The sequence below is a fragment of the Myotis davidii genome, unplaced genomic scaffold (assembly GCF_000327345.1).
Source record: "Myotis davidii unplaced genomic scaffold, ASM32734v1 scaffold217, whole genome shotgun sequence".
Taxonomy (NCBI): domain Eukaryota; kingdom Metazoa; phylum Chordata; class Mammalia; order Chiroptera; family Vespertilionidae; genus Myotis; species Myotis davidii.
Genome location: NW_006290034.1, coordinates 3,968,663 through 3,987,873, shown reverse-complemented (window position 1 = coordinate 3,987,873; position 19,211 = coordinate 3,968,663). Strand labels below are relative to the sequence as shown.

The 19,211-nt window shown below is 47.3% G+C and overlaps 1 protein-coding gene across 1 annotated transcript in view; it reads right to left on the bottom strand.

Moving 5' to 3' along the window:
* Positions 1-17,794, bottom strand: part of NTNG1 (netrin G1) — a 191,581-nt gene extending 173,787 nt beyond the window's left edge. The window contains exon 1 of the mRNA XM_006763114.2: positions 17,043-17,794. Within this exon, the coding sequence (XP_006763177.1) occupies positions 17,043-17,288 (246 nt within the window). The 5' untranslated portion in view covers positions 17,289-17,794. The remainder of the gene's footprint in view (positions 1-17,042) is intronic.
* Between the last annotated feature and the right edge of the window lie 1,417 nt (positions 17,795-19,211).

The window sequence follows — 19,211 nt, the reverse complement described above, 5'->3', positions numbered from 1 at the left end:
GTCAGGGAAGCTTTACCCTTAAAAAAGGCTTATGGTTTCTACAGAAGGACAGAAAACCTTCTCAAAAAGGTCAGAGAAGAAGGAGGGGGATGAGAAGCAAAGAACTAAGAAAGTGAACAAGAAGACGACACAGTCCAGAGCCCCATGAGATGTGGCTCCGGACAGCCAGGGTGACCCTGAGCCCGGGGCTGGGACACTCGGTGTCCGACCATCACCGCAAGCCACCGACACAACAGAAGAACCCAGCGTCTTTGACAAAGACCTTGAGGGAAGAAAATCCTTATTCCCAGATTTTAAAAATGTTTCCAGAGTCGCCGACCGTGGCTTTGAGGGGGTAAGACAGCAGGGGCGGGACAAGGCTTTGCTGAGAGATGGAAGGCATCGACGCCCTGAGCTCGGAGCTCGGAGCTGGTGCGGAGGCAGAGAGGACATGAGGATGTGTTGTAGTTAAGCACATACACAATACGAAAAAAATAAAAATTGTTGCTGGACATTTTGAAGCATCAATAACTCAGCCATTCATATTTTTAAATATTAAAAAGGGCACAGAGTTGGGTATTGACTTGAAATACAGAAAATGTCATGCAAAAAAAAAAAATGTATCTGGTTTGGAACTGACAAAATAAGGCCATGGGCCTGTTTTCATGACATAGTAAGGGTTAGATTCCAACACAGTGAAACTGTGTCTTATTAAAATGGGGGTCGGGGCACTAAATATTAGTACATTGTGACACGTACGTAATAAGGGTCCCATTATTAATCTCCTGTTCTTATTAAGGAATTCAAAAAATAGAAAAGGGAATTACGGGCCTACATATAATCTTTAATGTGAAAAATGGTTGCCTGAATTGGATGTGGGAGTCAGCAATGGTAACCTGATAAATTATAATCCATTTTCTAAACCGGACCTATATAAGAGTTGCTTTAAACACAAAACATAAATGATACCAAATGTCACATCCAATTAATTCATTTGCCACTGGTTTTGATTATCAGCATCAATAATTATGTTCAGTGTGCATCTGGCCATTAACCTTAATGATACTATAGCTGCCACTTAAATAATTAGTTTTTGGTAGTAACATCAGTAACGATCATTTTTTTTGCCTATAATTGGTTGATTTGTCATTCATTAAGACTGCTAATTATAATTATCCTATGAAATCATCATCCACCAGCAGATCACAAAGATAAATAAAATATTTCCTGGGTACCAACACTTGTCAACCCCTTTAATTTTGAAGTATGACATAGACATGGCCCAAGAAAAACAGAAATAATTTATTCGTCTTCCTTTGGCTCCAACACACTTTCAGTTTCACTCCCTCGGGGTCTGAAACTAAACCTTTACATAAAAAACCTAAATGGCTAATCCATTTTGAAAATGGTTTTCTTAGACTTTGCAAAGAACAGATACGATGGTCTTTTTGGTGCATCAACTCACTTGGCTACAGCCATTCGATACTCAAACACTAATCTAGGTGTTGCTGTGTAGGTATTTTACAGATGTGATTAAAGTCCATAATCAGTTGACTCTTAAGTAAGAAAGCTTCTCCTGGGTAATTTGGGTGGGCCTTACTTAGTCAGGGGAAAGGTCTCAAGAGCAGAGCCAAGGCTTCCCTAAAGAAGTTCTGTGGAGAGCAGCTTGAGATCATGCCTAAGGGATCCAGCCTGCCCTGGACAGTCCCCCTTACCAGTTTGGACCTGCCTAGCCAGAATCCATAATCGCAGAAGCCACTTCCATGACATACATCTCTTAATATACATCTCCTGCCATTGCTGCTTCTCTGGTAGAACCATATATGATACAGCAGGCTGCAAGGTGGCCTGGGTGTTGTATCAGAGACAACAGAACATAGAAAGTATGCCTTGTTCTCATACAGGTAACTCACCATTTAAACTTGCATCATCAGGTAGCCATTCACTCCTTTGTGAGAGGCTATAAAACCGCAGATATCTACGGAAGAGGTCACAGCATACACGATTCCTACCAAGGCCTTCACCATTAGAGGTCCCCTCCTCCTGCTGGAGCCCCCGAGAGGGTGGGAGCTGGAAGAAGAGCTGTGAAGGCTGGGGATGAGTAAGCAGCAGATGGAAGGGTTGCTGCCTCACAGCTTGGCAAGGGCCAGTCGGGCAGAACTGGCACTTTCTATCCAAATCTATCTGGATTCCTGCTCAGTTAGGAGCGTGTCTTCTTCCTGGTGATGTACAGCCATAGGATTTCCTTAGCTGAAGGACAGTTCCCACCATGCATCAGGCAGCTCTGAAACAATGGACAGGGCTTGATTTAGGCAAAGATAAACCAACCATTCACTAAAGAAATTTAGCCCTAGCTGGTTTGGCTCAGTGGATAGAGCATCAGCCTGAGAGTGTCAGCCTGCGCCCTGAAGGGTCCCAGGTTCCATTCTAGTCAAGGGCATGTACCTCAGTCACAGGCTCCATGGCCACCAATTGATGTGTCTCTCACATCAATGTTTCTCTGCCTCTCCCTCTCCCTTCCACTCTCTCTAAAAGTCAATGGAAAAATGTCTTCAGGGGAAGATTAACACACACACAAAAAGAAGCGCTGAAATACTTTCTTGCCGCTCTTTTAAAAACATTTCTTGCCACTCTTTATGTTACACTCAAGAAACAGAGTTTAAGAGAGTGATTGCAGGGCCTGACAGGGATGGGTGGAGGTGGGAGGGGGCGTAGAGGGGCTAAATGGTGATGGGAAAAATAAAAGTAATTTTAAAACAAATAAGCAAACAAAAAGAAAATGGAGTTTGATACATAGACTACAGAGCCGAGTGATTCATGCGTAGGGTAACTGTTAGAAACGGCTAGTTTTATTGTCACTGTACCAATAAATTTAGGTACAGTTTGGGTAGGAAAAGTAGGCTAGCCAGCCCTTAGTGGATTTAGTGATGGTTTTGGCAAATTTCATTGTGCATATCTGAAATGGGTCAATTTGATCCATTTTCTAGAATGTCATGCAATCACAGAAAATATCCAATAACCTCACGATATTGCTGTAGATTTTGTTGCTGGTGGTTTCTCTGAGTCAGCCCTCTAAGGTCTAGAGCAGGGGTGGGGAACACCCGGCCCCAGGGCCATATAAGGCCCCTGAAATCATTCGGTCTGGCCTTGCCCAAGCATGAGGGGTGAGTTCATTAAATGTTTGACCAACTCTAGCAGGCTAACTTTTAAGCTGATAATTCCCTATGGCCCTGGAATGATGTTATAAATATCCACATGGCCCTTGGCAGAAGGAAGGTTCCCCACCCCTGGTCTAGAGACAGACAGACCTGTTCTGAGATTGGAGGATTCAGCCAAACAGCAGAGAGATCAAAGTCATTGCCATAGACATGAAAACAAAGTTTTTGTGTTCGTCCTGGATGCGATTCAAAAGACAATTATTTTAAAATAGATTTACTACCGGGCTTATTTTGTTGACCTTCGCAAATGTCACCCCAAAGTCATTCCCCTTCTAGTCTCCTCCAGGGAGCAGAGATGCCCACGAGCTGGCACAAACCAGAAGGATGCTGTCAAGTGAAAGATATTGCACATTTCTACGGAGACAGAGAAAAAAATCTCCAGAATATTAAAAAGAAAAATAGTAAGATCTGCATCTCAGCAGAAGACACTCCTGGACAAGGTGCCTCATTTCACAGATTAGCAACTACTTCATCATAAACATTCAGGGACAGCTCCTGGGAATGACTGCCATCAGCATCTCCCTGGACAATCTTCTGAAATGGGAGCTCATGATGCTGAATGGGCGGAGCAGCGATTCAACCTCCACTCACCTGTTGTGCGCAGGCCTCAGCTATGCAATTCGCATCTCTCGGGCAAAGCTCCTGGCCTGCTCAAACCAAGGGCCTGGTAGGTATGGAATGACTTTTCTTTCTTGTTCTGAACTTTGTATGTTTCCAAGTTAGTTATTTCGGTCAATCTTCACAAAAACCACGCCAGAGGCACTGGGACACGCAAGGCTGAAATAGGGAACTCGTCCACATTGCTCGGGGAGGACTCAACACGTGTTTACTGACTGTCCAGGTCATCTGTTAAGGGCCCGTGGCCGGTGGTCACCGAGCTTGCAAGCAAAGAGGTAATGAGAAGCACAGTACCTTCACACAGCCCTTCCCCCACCTACACAGACCTCTGCCTTTTCCCAAGGACCTTCCCCCAATGCTATGCTTACTGATGGCTGGGGCGGCGATGGGAGACGAGGCCTGTGAGAAGTGATGTTCCGGGGAACAGACAGCTGAGCAGAATTCAGATGAACCCACGAGGGCACAGTCATCACACTGATGACGGCTGAGCTGGGTCCCCCAGAGGGAATTCTTTTCTAAAGAAAGTGAAAGACGAGGCTTCTCTTGGCCCCTTAAGCTGGGGCGTCCTTGTCTTTCTTCCTGCATCTCGGGGCAGTTCCCTCTTCCCCCAGAGCTCAGCTCAAAGGCCGCTCCAGCGGCACCACCATCGGCCGGTCCTCTGAGTTTGCAGTGACTCCCTGCCCTCCGCGCCCCGTCTCTGCCTCCGGAGCGCCGGCAGTGAGCAGTTTCCTCCTCTGTGTACACAGTTTACTTTACTAAGCTCCCTGAGGGCCGGGGCTCGCTGGGCATGCTCCCTCCCATGGAGCTCGCAGAGCAGGGCTCCATGGCGCGAGGCATTACACAAGCCCCCACGGAACTGGGCTCACCGAGGGAGCACCACCAAGTTAAAGGACTACATACTCCCAGGAACCACCCCCAGGGTCCCCTTCCGCCAGGTTCTGCCCGCGGTTACTCTGATATCACAGATGATGGCAGGGACAGTGCGAAGGAGAACTCAGGTGGCAGGAGAGGTCAGTGAGGGACGGTTGTGCAAATAAGAAAGCAAGAGTGGAGACAGCAGAGATGCAGGAAAGCGGACTTCTAGAAGGACCCTTCACTCCACACTGTGCACCAAGGGCTCACTGTGTGTCAGGTGTGACACGAGCTGCTGGGGATGTAACAGCGGACAAGGCTCCGCCCCTGCCTCTGGCAGCTCCTCCAGCAGCTCCTCCAGCAGCTCCTCCTCAGCCCGGGAGGCAGACAGGTGACCGATAATTCCCCGCTGGAGTGCCTCCTGTATAGTGAAGGGCAGCTTCCAACCATGGCTGGGCAGTTGCCGTCTAAGAAATCTTGTTTCTTTTTTCAAAATTGCATTGAAAAAGCTGTGGGGCTAGACACAGTGGACTAGTACTCAGCCATACAAAAGAATGAATCTTACCACTTTCAACAGCGTGGCTGGGCCTGGAGGGCATTATGCTAAGGGAAATAAGCCCATCGAGAAAGACATGTACTGACAGATCTTATTTACATGTGGAATCTAAAGAACAAAATAAAGGACCAGACAAAACAGAAACAGACTCACAGATACAGAGAGTAGACTGATGGTTGCCAAGGGGGCAGGGGGTTAGGAAGAGTGAGAGAGAAAGGCGAAGGGATTGAGAAGGATAGACTGGCAGTTACAGAAGAGTCACAGGACGTACAGCACAGCACAGGGAATACAGTCAATAATGCTGTAATAATTATGCACAGTGCCAGCTGGGTATTGGAAGTACCAGGGGGATCGCTGTGTGAAGGGATCCAGCCTGCTGTCTCCTCTCCCAGCTCTGACGCAAGGCTACCCTTCTGGGATGGAAGCAGAGTCTCTTGCTAACTCTCTCAGTCGCCCTGAGGAGGCAACTTGTGTGTTGCCTTCATGGAACACACTGTATCCAAATATCACGCGAACGAAAAAATGCGATGGGAGCGAATCAGGCCTGTGGATGGGAGGGTTCACCTGCAGGGCTCTGCTGTGCGATCAGAAGCCCTGATGCCTTTGAGAAAAGGGGTAACATCGCGGCCAGAGAACTCTGTTTCAGACCCAGCCTTCCCATTTCCCACACTTGAACTTCCCTCCCACTTCTAAGCCTCCACGAGAACCAAGCCATGGGGCCCGTTACGATATTTTATTAACAAAATGAGCTTTTACTCATTTTCGTATAGGTATTCATTTTGTAACCATTTGTTCTGGAGTGAAGATGTTGTTGTCGTGCAGCTGTCGAAACACTGACCCGCGCATTATCATCTCGGTGCAAATGCCACTGTGGCCACGAATCATTTCAATCCTGTGCTATTTAGAAGACATTTCATTTCCTTTAAAACAGCCATTGTGGGATGATTTTGATGTTAAATGCTGGCTTGAAGCCAGAGCCTCCTCAGCACTTAGTCATTAGCTATTAGGGAGGGGCAGACAGTCCACAGAACCGACAACTAAAGGGAAAACATGAAGAGGGTCCCTTCAAAGCAGAACTTGAGACTCAGAAGGACTTCAACTTCCTAGCAACGAAGATGATGTTCACAGGGATGAAGGCGATTCCTATCCACTGAGCACTGCCTGGGGGCCAGGCCCTGTGCCGGGGTAGCAGTGCCTTATTTTTCCTGGGAGGAAAGAAGTGACATAACTTAGGCTGGAACTCCAACCTTCCAATTTGTTGGAATCCAAATCTCATACCCCTAAAGGCGTGCCCTTTCCCAGTTAGACAAATCCACTTCTGACGACCCCAGTCCCAGTATCCTGGAAATTTCCTACCAAGAAGGGGCGATGAATTGGCCCTTTTTGAGGAGGGTATGAAGAGGTGGATGCCTTAGTGTTGCTACTCCTAAAACAGTCCTAATTTGCCCCGAAGTAACAAGCCAGTGTACACGATGTGTACTGCTCTCCCTACCCTGTCGGTCTCAATGGACAGGGTGGCGTCTGGCTGTGGTTTTCATAGGAACGGAACACACCCCTCCCCGTCTAAAGTTATCCCAGCTACTCAGCACCCGCAGGTTCCCATCACAGGGCCGAGCCCCTCCGCTGATGGATGAGGCAATATTTCGGTGTCATCCTGCAAAGTAAGCAAGGAGACTCCGGTTTGTAAGCGCCATCGGGAGACTGTCATAGTCCGGTAAGGAAGACAGCGGTTTGCGGGGAGGGGAATTACATACAACGAAATACCAAAGGCAATTTGGAAAGCTGAGGCTTTTGTGGAAGTTGTGCAGGTCAAAGCCTGTCTTTCAATCCAGGTGGCCAGATGCAGGAGGCCGCTCTTAAAATGTGTCGCCCTCCGTGCGAAGGGCTAGTCCAAGCAGTTCGCTTCTGTTTTAGCTCAAGATCGCCTTCTCTGGATTCCGCGTTTCTTCCTGTTGGTTCACCGCGATGAGTTTTTATTAGTGATGCTCAAACAATTTCCAAGTGACTTACTATTAAATAATTAAAACAGAGATGAGTGAGATTTAATTAAAGAGAGTTACAGAGAATTCCTAGATTTTTCATCTTGAGCAGCTAAGTAAATATAAACGAATGTTTACAGAAATGAAAAAGACTAAGATTTGAGGCAAAGAAATGAAAGAGTTTCATAATAAATGTGATAAGTTAAAAATGCCCACTGGCCCTCCCAGGGGAGACCGCTGGGGGCAGGTGGCTGTATGGCTTACAGTGGTTATTGATATGGGAAAACTAAAAAAAATCGCAAGTATCCCACTAATGACTTTTTGCAGCACCTCCCCACAGGAACATAATTTTTTAAAATATATTTCATTGATTTTTTACAGAGAGGAAGAGAGAGGGATAGAGAGTTAGAAACATCGATGAGAGAGAAACATCGATCAGCTGCCTTCTGCACACCTCCTACTGGGGATGTGCCCACAACCAAGGTAGGTACATGCCCTTGACTGGAATCGAACGTGGGACCCTTCAGTCCACAGGCCGACACTCTATCCACTGAGCCAAACCTGTTAGGGCCATATTTTTTTTTTTTTTAACTAGCCAACAGTCGTTGACTCGCTATTCTGGCTTGCGCTGGTGAACACAATATGCATTCCGGTCTCTGTGATTTCTCACAGCTTATTTCCATTTATATGAGCACGTTAATGGGAAAGAAAGCGGGAGTGGAAACAAACACTGCTGATTGGCTCTCTTCTCCCGGAATGAAGATTCATCACATAATGTGGATTCCCTACATTCCCGGCCCTCTGTTTACAGAATCCAATTTCCCGGAGTTATTTCAGATAAAAGGCTTTTAAATAACAAAATCACAGCGTTGCAGCTCAGAGTCCAAATCATAACTGTGACTTTTTAAAGGTTTTCTTGCGATGGTTTTATCCCACATGCAACAAATTGAATTAGGGGAGAGTTTACCGCAGAGGGACGCGCGTGTCAGACCGGTTTACAGCCTGTTCCCCCTAGTTACTTCATCTCATGCCGCCATTGCTTCGCCCCTCATTAAATAGGATCATGACAGGACCGAGGATTAGATCAACCAACGAAGGCCAAGCACTTAGTACGGTGCATGGCGCCATGCAAGCTTGGTCTTGAGAAGACCAATCAGCTACAAATATGCTTTGTAAAAAATACTGCCTGCCCTGGCTGGTTTGGCTCAATGGATAGAGAGCATTGGCCTGTGGACTGAAGGGTCCCAGGTTCAATTCCAGTCAAGGGCACATGCCCGGGTTGTGGGTTTAATCCCCAGTTGGGGGTGAGAAGGAGGCAGCCAATCAATGATTCTCTCATTATTGACATTTCTATCTCTCTCTCCCTCGCCTTCCTTTCTGAAATCAGTAAAAATATAGTTTTAAAAAGTACAGCCCAAGTTCAATTCAACAACACGCAGTGAGTTCCGCTTCCCACTTGCTCCGCACTATTGAGGCTGCCACCCCCGTGGGGGTTGGGGATGGGGCACAGAGCACCACTCTGCACCACACGGAGGAGGCATCGGTGAGAGAGCTCCAGGCATCACCCACCTCCAGTGAACTCACCGGCTACCAGCTCAGTTTCTACGTCGCACACTCACCCCCTTCTGATCCTTGTGCTGGCCACACACACAGGCCTGTCCTCTCCCTGGAGAGAGCTGCCTGGGAGTGAATTAGATTTCCTCAGTTTACCTTTTCCAATAAGGAAAGGGAGCAACAGGAATGAAACAGGAAGTTCCCGGTGAGGGTGAGAAATCTGTTCAGTGATGACCATGCCAGCTGCTGGGCCTCTCGGGACACCCACCCCTGGAACCAGAGGGGTTCCCGAAGCTGTTTGTTTGTCCCGAAGCCGCATGCAGCTCAATCCTCCATGTCATGTCTCGACATCAGTGACAAGGTAGGTCAAGGGTGAACACCGATTGTGGTGTCTTCCTCAACTCACATCGCTAATGTTCACAGGATGGACACTGTGAATGTCTCTGCTCCCAGAAAGATGGGAAGACACAAGCTGCCAACCTCTAAGTCCTTTTCGGTCATCATGCGTGTGAAACAGCCTTCTTCATGTTCTCCTCTGGCGAGGAAAGGAGTTCGGAAATCTAAACACGGCACCTGAACACCAGCCTGCCCCCTGGGCTGGTGCATTAAAGCCGACGCAGGCAGATGCCGCACCTGCTGCTGTAGACAGGTTGCACACTGTTAAAACACATGTACTACTTTCACATATATAGGTTCATAAACAGCATCTAGTTTCGACATGTTTTTCAGTGCGCAACTGCTCCCAAAGACTGATTCGATAATACATCATCTGTATATCACCCACCACCCCAAGTCAGGTCTTCTGTCACCATGTATTTGCCCCCCCTTTACCCTTTCCTACCCGCCACCGCCTTCCCTCGAATAACCATCATACTGTTGTCTGTGTCTATGGGGACTGGTTTCTTGTTTGTTCACTTGTAACTTTCAGTTTAATATCCCACATATGAGTGAAATCATATGGCTCTTGACTTTTTCTTTCTGATTCATTTTGCTTAACGTGATAGCCTCAAGATCCATCCGTGCTGTCGCGGATGGACAAGTATTTTTAAAGCCTCCCCTTAGAAAAGAAGGGAATCCCTCCTACCTGCTCACAGTGCCGGAGCTTGGCGTACCTGCCTCTCCCCTCTGTCTTTGGGGAACATCCTCCCAAGCTGCCCCCGTGCGTAGCTACGTGTTTCTAGCTGTCCCTTCACGGACAGAGGAAACCAACAAGCTTAGATTCCTGACCACAGTTCTCGGGAAGGGAACACACTCTGGAAAATCAATACTGTGTTCAATCACCTGCTCAATTAAAAACATGTTATTATTTGTTTGTTGCCTGGGAGTGTGATACGTGCTCAGAGGTAGAGGAGCAACATAAGGTTTAGTCTCGGCTGTCTTCTCTGCATCAGAGACCTACATCACAGCGTGTCTCCAAAACGGAATGTTGAGATAAAAAGAGCAAGTTACACCCGGATGTATGCGGTATGCTTTGTCGCATATTATCTCACTTAAAGAGTAGCGATCTAGTGAAAGAGTTTATCTACTCAGCATACTCCAGCATGTCCTACATTAAGAAAATATACACATATATAACTAATCAGGCTCTATGATTTTTTGCTCCTCTTCGATCCTGCCAGATATAAGAAGTCATTCTACCATTAAACAGGCCATTTCGCTGTCATTTAAATGCTGTGTCCTGCCCACCCTGTTGTCTTTTTCAACACTGTTTAACGTAAGAAACTTGACTACCAGAGAGTATTTCCCAAGTGGCCCTTTGTTATGCAGCAAAATGATGCTTCGTCTTTAGATTCTGAACGCTGGTCTTCCTTCCCCTCCACCCTCAGGCACACACTGTTTTGTATTCATTTTGCTTCCGACTCTCCTGTACTTCCTGTGACTTCATTGGACTTGGATTCTCACCACCGCCGCCAGGTTTTGCATGTGCTACAGGCTCTGTGCACATCACTGTGCATGCAGTTGTCTGGAATAGTATCTGTGGGGCATGAGCCCAACCGGAAGAGACAAGGGCACTTGTGCACATCAAGAACACTGTCTGGGAACAAGGGATCACATGGGCTGCTCCAGGTTTTGTTAGCACAGCCATTAGCTTTCTTTTTTTAATAGTTAATTGATTTTTTGAGAGAGAGAAGAAGGGAGAAGAGAGAACTACCCATGTGACAGCACAACATCTATGGGCTGCCTCCTGCACGCCCCTACTGGGGGATCAAGCCCACAACCTGGGCATGTGCTCTGACCAGGAATCGAACCGGCAACCTCTTGGTGCATGGGATGATGCCCAACCAACTGAGCCACACCAGCCAGGGCAGCACAGCCATAATCTTTATCAGCTCCCAAGGCCTTTCCCAGAAACCACATATTGTTATGCCAATGCAGCTTCAAGCTAAACCCAATGGTCCCCTTCCAATCACATCGCCGGCCTAAGTCCCCTAGACATGCCATAGGGTCCTGATGGGAAGTAACGGGAAGGAAGGTTGCACACACCCAGTTAAAGATCAGGTGGGGCCCTTTGTACTTGATTCAATAGAGACTAAGGCGCTGCTGCAGGCTCCTCACCGAGGAAATGCTTCAGATAGTGATAAATCAGAAAGATTGATCTCCATGGAACTTAATTCGCTGCAAACACGAATTAAACTTTTCTAAGAAAAAAGTCTAAATAATGAACTAATAACAATGGAGTGTTAATAATGAAGGAACTGAAGGTTTTTAAAAATTCCATTCTGGCATAATTAAGGGATAAATCAGTTCGAATGAAATATGTCGCTGTTATTAAAACTTCATTCATTTATTGAATTATGTTTCATGCGGACGGAGTGCATTTTTAAGATTATTCGATTATTATATAAGTCAATGTCATTTCCCCGTTTTGGGAAAATTGATATTAATGCCTTGTCATTGAAAATGTAACCGAGTTTATCAAATTAACTTCTCAAAGGCCACCTGATAGCCACCAGATGGCTTTCCTGAGCTGATGTCAAGTCATAAATGTAAGTTATGGAGGCCCCTGAGACTCCCATGTCCCCACTCCCTCATCCCACCGGGTTCCTTCAGAATCATAAAACTCGAAGGCTTGCCACCACTTTCATAAATCCCATTTACACGTAATGAAATAGGCCCTATTCACCATGCTTACAATAATTAAAGTTTTTTTCTCCCCTTCTTAATAGGAGTCTATATAGAAACGGCACAATATAAAAGGATCGCTAATAGACCTGCAATGGCACTTGAACAAATGCCTATCAAGGTCCCCATTAGTAAATTTCCTAAAGAAAATCCATTTCCATTTCAAATCCTGACATTTTATTTAGAAAAATTATACCCCTTCTTTTCATTATTTCAGTAAACATAATGAGGGCATTGCTAACTACCCCTCCGAGAACTTTCTTTTCTGCATTTTTTTAGTAATCTGAGCCTCCGTGTAATTAAAGGCATGCTACATTAATGATGCCTAGCGCCTCCAAGGGGGACGCTTAATGTCCACCTCATAATATTATGCCAAAATTACACGCACAGAAGACTTCTTAATAATCTTTTGTTTCCTAATTTGGTTTTGATTGGCTCCGAAATCCATCGCCGCACCCAAGGGCCCCCGTTTCTCCAGGCCTCAGCACTTCTGAGCCGTAGACTGCACGGATGCCCATGCCTCCTTCCGCCTGCAGCCCTCCTTTCAAAGCCTCTGTTGAACTTATCCAGGAATGAGCTGCAGGCTGGTCAGTGCAGATCATCCGGCCTGTGTGCTTGTCAGTCACAGGGCTGTGGTGTGCTGCTCTGGCAGCTACATCTGTCCCAGCACAAAGAACAGCTCCGAGTTGTCCCTCAGCTTGGCTCCCAGGTTCAGGCATGCCTTTTGCTCTTTATGCACACAGAAGGAATGGCCACGGCCGGAGGTGCGCCCCCTGAAGCTTGGACGTGGCTCAGAGAAGGCTGTGACCCAGACCAACAGGGTAGCCCAGCCCGAGACAGGACACTCAACCCTCTTCTGCCTTCAGATCCTTCCCCCTGAACAGAAACAGCTATTTTTTAGCCACCACCAACTTAAAAGAAATGTGTAATAGTAAATTAAAAAGAAAATGTATGACCTCAACAGGCACAATTCGTACATATAGGGTGTTCCAAGAAACGATACACATTTTGAATAATCATTCATTCCAATGGGTTAAATCCAAAATGAAAGCAACACCAACTGAGCTATCAGCTGTGAAGTGTGTGTACATTTTGGGGGACACCCTGTATATTCGTTTATACCTCTATCTATGTATATCCCCCTATTCCATTATCCTGAGTAGAAATGGCAGAATTCTACCATAAAAGTAATGTTTAAAATGCTGGTCTTATAAATATACAACAACTTAAAATCACCAGACACCGAAGAGCTATTAAGTAGGTCAGCCAGGCTAATAGGCAGAGATCTGTTGTCCAATAGAATTTGACATGGTCCCTTTCTTCTTAAATGTCCCCTCTAAAGTAAGTGTGGTATTCATGGATGACACAGGACGACGAAGCAAGTGCAAACAGCAGGTGCACAGACCCTTAATGCATTGCCAGTGAACTTGAGCCTCACAGAAAATAAATGGGCCATGGGAACGCTAGGGCACTTCTCTGACCGAACGTCCCCTCGGTGCTCAGCACCGCTGTGGTCACAGCTAATCAGGGTGTCACCGGCTAAGCAGGTGACTGCTGAAACCGTTTTGCAGCAAACATTTGCATATAAGGGCTAAGCGGGCCTGTGCGCAGGTGGCAGGTCCCCTGATGTAATGGGCCATAATGACTCGGAGGGAGCAGGTAGGATGCGTGTGTCAAGGAGGGGAGAGCATGACAGTCGAGACACAAATGACTCCGGAGTCCATCAGACCTGGGGCTAAGGAGCCCTCAGCGGGTCTGAGATGACAGCATCCGGAGGCAGCCTGACCGCCTCGGGGGGGAGCCCAGACCTGTCCAGAGAACGCGTTTCTACACTGGGCCATTGTCACTGGCTTGGCCTACCACAGGCACACACACAGTCCCAAAGTCTGCATTCACAGGATGGGTGATTACATCCGTTATGCCAATCATATGCATATTAAGGAGTCTAAACGCAGCCCCGATGGGTACCGTCTCACACGCCTTGCACTCTCCCTTGGAAATCGATTGGGCTCACTAACAATTGGAAACCCACCAAGGCGTCCATGCAGTGGCACCGAGTGCAATGTGGCCTTTTCAAAAGACTGTCCTGTGGGGTTTCATGTGAGCACACAGAGCACACAGGCGAGTCCAGGGGATGAAGTTCAGGGGCATCATTTGAATTCTGTTTTCCCCTTTGGTCTCCGACATCCCTTAGCCAGTAGGCTGGTAGGCACTGGCTCCTTTAGGGCCATAGACCCGTGGTCGGCAAACTGCAGCTCGCGAGCCACATGCGGCTCTTTGGCCCCTTGAGTGTGGCTCTCCCACAAAATACATGTGGGTGCGCGCGTACAGTGCAATTGAAACTTCGTAGCCCATGCGCAGAAGTCAGTATTTTGTGAAAGAGCCGCATGTGGCTTGTGAGCCGCAGTTTGCCGACCACTGCCGTAGACCATGTCCCGGTGGAAGGCAGGGAGAGAAGTTCTGTAACGCCCCCTTTCCCACCCGTGATGGGGGGAAGGGGCGTGCGGCAGACCCCCAAGCACACCTTTGGGCACAGGGACAGGAACAGGGCTGAGCAGGCATTCTCTGGCCAGAGGCTGAGATGGGGAAGCCGCACATCAAACAACCCACTGGACACATCACTCAGGGCCCATGCAAGTGGAAATACTCTCTGAACAAGGAGATGCGTTATTTTACTGAGATGTGCAAATTCCTGAGCACGTCCAGAAGTGGCATGTTGTTACAAGGGCAGAGTGTTATATTCAGCGCTAGAGTGTTCTTAGTAACATGAAGAGCCTGGCCGGTATGGCTGAGTGGTGGAGAGTCGACCTATGAACCAGGAGGTCACTGTTCTATTCCTGGTCAGGGGTTGTGGGCTCAATCCCCAGAAGGGGGTGTGCAGAAGACGGGTGATCAATGATTCTCTCTCATCATTGATGTTCCTATCTCTCCTTCCCTCACCCTTCCTCTCTCTGAAATCAATAAAAAAAATTATTAAAAAATAAAAAATAATAATATGAAGAACTGGCCCGGAACTCCTCTGTTCTGTAAGGAGTAAAAGATCATACAACCTATTACCTGCATGCCATTTCCCCACAGATTAGTGACCTTTCCTGAGAGATGATTAAAGGCCTTACATAAAGCCCACCACTCGCCTGCCCTTTTCACAGACTTACTGTAGTTTTGCAAATCTGTTTGAATGAACTCCTCTCCTGGTGGCCTCTGGTACCCAAGGGGAGACTTCTTTGCAAAGCGCATGCCTGCCCGCCTCCCAGGGAGCCAGGCCCTCCCTTTGAAATACTTAGTCTTCCTGGGGGACTTTAGTCATCTTGACACCTAATCGCCAAGCTCTTTCTCTCACTCCTCACAGAATCAGGTTTAGGTGATAATTCAAACCAGTCCCCAAAGGCACTTCTGAAAAATGGCAAGCCCTTAGCTTTTAGGTGCAAACACTCTTTATGGCTCATAATCGTGTCCTGTTGCAAAACCTCTTCTCCAGGTGCTAGGTCTGGGATGATCTTATGCTAACCGGGGACTGTTAACAGATGCTCCTTTGATGAATCGTTTCACTCTCCTGAAAATGCCCGGCCAGGTTCCGGATAATAAAGCCAGGTAAGAATACTATTAAAATCTGCCATACGCTTCTATCTGCTCCGTGAAAAATGGGATCGCAGTCCCTGGATGGAATAAGACCACCTATGACACAAAAGCAATGGCCTCCACCGAAGGAACAGGCTGCCTGAATTCCTTAGCACATTCTCGTACATCACTGCCATCACCAAACTCTCCTACTCACACCTTAGAGGTGTGCTGCCAGCAGTGTCCCTGTGAAATTTCAGTATATCACACTCCAGCGTTACCTTTCCCATAGCATTTCCCTTCCCGCCCAGAAAAGGTGTCCTACCCACCATGAAAACAATGAACTCCGTGACTCTGCTTATCCAAACGACAGCCCGGGAGCTCCCCCAGTAGCATGGTTTCATCCAAAGCTGTCAACTTATAATGTTGGCGGAATGTGACTCTTGTTTCTACCAATTAGCCTGCGGGACACCTGGGTTTGTTACACGTTGTGTCTCTTAAAGTCGCAGAACCTAGCAACAAAGTTAAGTGAGGACTTGCTGTACCTTCAGCAAATATATTCCCTACATCCCAACGTCCAACTCTAAAACACCCATGGCAAACCGCAGCCCCTGAAGACAAGGGGCTGCAGGAACTGACAAGTGAGACTCCTCTGACTGGCTTATTTCACTCAGCGTAATACTCTCCGGGTCCATCCATGCTGTTACAAATGGTAAGGTAAGTATCACATGATCTCACTCAGAGGTGGAATCTAATGAACAAAATAAACTGATGATCAAAAATAGACCCAGAGACATAGAAGCATGAACAGACTCTTGAACCTCAGAGGGAAGGCAGGGAGGGTGGGTGGGAAGAGATCAACCACTGAACTTGTATGCATATATGCATAACCCGTGGACACAGGCAATGGGGTGGTGAGGGCCTGAGGGGGAGGGGTGGTGACAGGAGTGGGCTGGAAGAGGTTAATGGGAGAAAAAGGAGGACTTATGTAACACTTTCAACAATAAAAAGGTAATAATAATAATAATAATAATAATAAAAGATGCCGCTGGCAAAGCTCCCACAACACATTAGCCCCTCTCTCTGCCCCTGCTTCTCTTCTCTCTGGTCTCCTAACTAAAGAGTTCCACATCCCAGCAGTTTCCTGAGGAGGAAAACCATGACACCCACTCTAGCCTCGAGTTGTGAAAGCTGGGACTGGCCTGAAGTCCCCACAGGGAGGTACCTCTGTGGTGGAGGGTGGTTTGACCATAGGTTTTCTCTGGACCCTATCGCACCACATACAGCCTGATCAGATCCCCCCTCCAATCCGAAACTCAACTGCAGCTGGATGTGTCCTTTGACAACTTGTGTAGACTGACCTTGTCTCCGTGAAACCTCTGGAAAGCGGAAGGTCAGGTCCAGAGGCTCCAGCACACTGTCACTGGTGGTCCCAGACGGGACTAGCCTGCACTGGGATGCAGCGAGCCTGCTGCCCTAATGGTCCCCCCCGAACAGATCCAGCTTATCAATGGGTTGAGTCTTTGACTCACCACATTGGTAGTCACGCACCACAAGCCCCCACTGACTAGGAAACCTTCTATTCGAAGGGGTGGCCTCACTCACCATTGCGCAGAACGTCTCGGGAGGGTCTCCGCACGTGATGTCGGGAGGGTCCAGCTTCACTTTCAGGTACTTGGTCATGTCCGTGGATTCCGGCTGACAGGCCATGTAATCCCACACTTTGCCTTCTTCCGTGTAGATCTGGGTCTTGCACACATCGTAATGTCCCCACACCAGGGGGTAGGGCTGCATCACCGATGACACTGTAACCCAGAGGGCGTGAATGGACAGGAATCTTGACAAATACATCTCTAAATTCTTGGCAATCTTGGCGGGAATTGGCGTGGGGTTGGCTTATCTGTGGCCTGTGTCTATTTTACACACACATGGATGTCTCCATGTAGGTAGGGCCGGATATAAAAAGAAAAAGAGGATGAGACCTCAAAGTCGATGCCAAAACTGACCGTGAAGGGTTGAGATACTGGGCGCACTCAGGGATCTGGAGGACTTTGGTGGAAAGCTAACATACTGGTGCAGTGGGCTTAACAGCAGCCTGTGGGCTTGTTGTTGTCCTAGAACATATCTACTCGATGGGTTCCAGTTGATTTTTGTAAAAGATGTCTGGTTGCGGATCGTGATTCAGCAAAGGGGTGGCCTTCTGGCTGAGCATCCGATCACCCTTGGAGATCCCAGGTGTTCGCGGCTCACCAGGGCTGCTGGGACACACTCAGGTGTCAATATCGGAAGCAAGAGGGTGAGTGTCTCTCACTGGTGTCTGTGTCCCGTCAATCATTCTCTTCTTCTGGCACCAACACCCCTGTAGAAACAATAATAAGAAGAGTTACTGCTCTTGAATCAATGAATTGCCAACTACAGGAAAGGCTGATAGTTTGGAGGTTGGATGCAACATAAAGCAAATGGGTGGGCTATGGGTCACCTTGACTCAGCTGCTGTGATGAAGTGATCAGACCAGAGAAATCATTCCCACTAGGGGGGGAATTTCAAAAGGAAGGATCAAACTCCTGCATGTCACCAAGACATGTGTGTGATGTGTGTGTGTGTGTGTGTGTGTGTGTGTGTGTGTGTGTGTGTGTTCTGGGGGAGTTACAGGTTTTCGCTTCAAAAACTTTATTTCCATCTTCACCAAACTGAGAGCAAGGAGCTGGCCTGAAGCATGTCTCACATGTGGGAGGGCTAGAAAATCTCCCAGAACAATGGGGGAAATGAGCACTTTTACCACCAAGACATGGAAGCTACCTGTAAGCCTTTTATCTCTTGGCAAAGAGCCCCTAGAAATCTCCCAGTGCCTGCCTGGCAACCCACTTGGGTCCCTCCCTGCAGCATGGAGCTTTGCTGAAAGAAACCTATATTTTCTCTCATATCTTTGTCCATGAACTCATTCTTCCATTTCATGAGACAACAGACTCGGCCCCAAACAGAAATGTTGGATATCATCTTTGGAGGCCCCAGCGAGATCCTACTGAACGAATCCATCAAGCTGCAAGTGGTCATGAAAATGGAACCCCGAATGATAGCCCCTATGGTCTGTGGTCCCCTAGATCGCCCACCTCCGATGGAGCCCTAACAACTGTTGCCATCAACAAGGCCCCTTCCCAGTCAGAAGCAGAGTGGTCCTGGCCCCTCTTCCCTAACAGCAGTTAGGGATTCGTAGCAGAAACCAGTGGGTCAGCCACACCCTGTCCCTTATAAAATTGTGAGAACAAAGGGCCTCCATCCCAGGGTGAACACACAGGGTGGGTAAAATGAGCAGGAACTCAGGAATCCTGAAGTCTAAAATGTATGAATGTTGCTAGGGCCAAATTTTTCGAAACAACTAATGGGAAGTTAGCAGGGCACATATTGACCCCTAGACAAAAGAACTGTTCCAGCAACTTGTGTGGGTCCCCTCCCTGTAGCAGGGAGCTTTTCTGTAATAAACCTTTACTTTCACTCAAAGGGAAAAAAAAATATTATACACACACACACACACACACACACATATATATACACACACACATACATTCATATATATCAATTGCTTGTACATTTCTCAGCTTTTGTGAGCTGGAGTGAAAACTGGCTTTGTTCACACTAGCCTGTCCCTTTAGAGATGCCCATGAGGTTGGGAGAATTTAGCATCTTTTTGTTCAGTTGCATTTAGTCATAAAGATAATAACTCTGAAAAAAAAAAGACTCAAAATAAAACCAAAGGAGAAAATTTTCCTTTCCTCA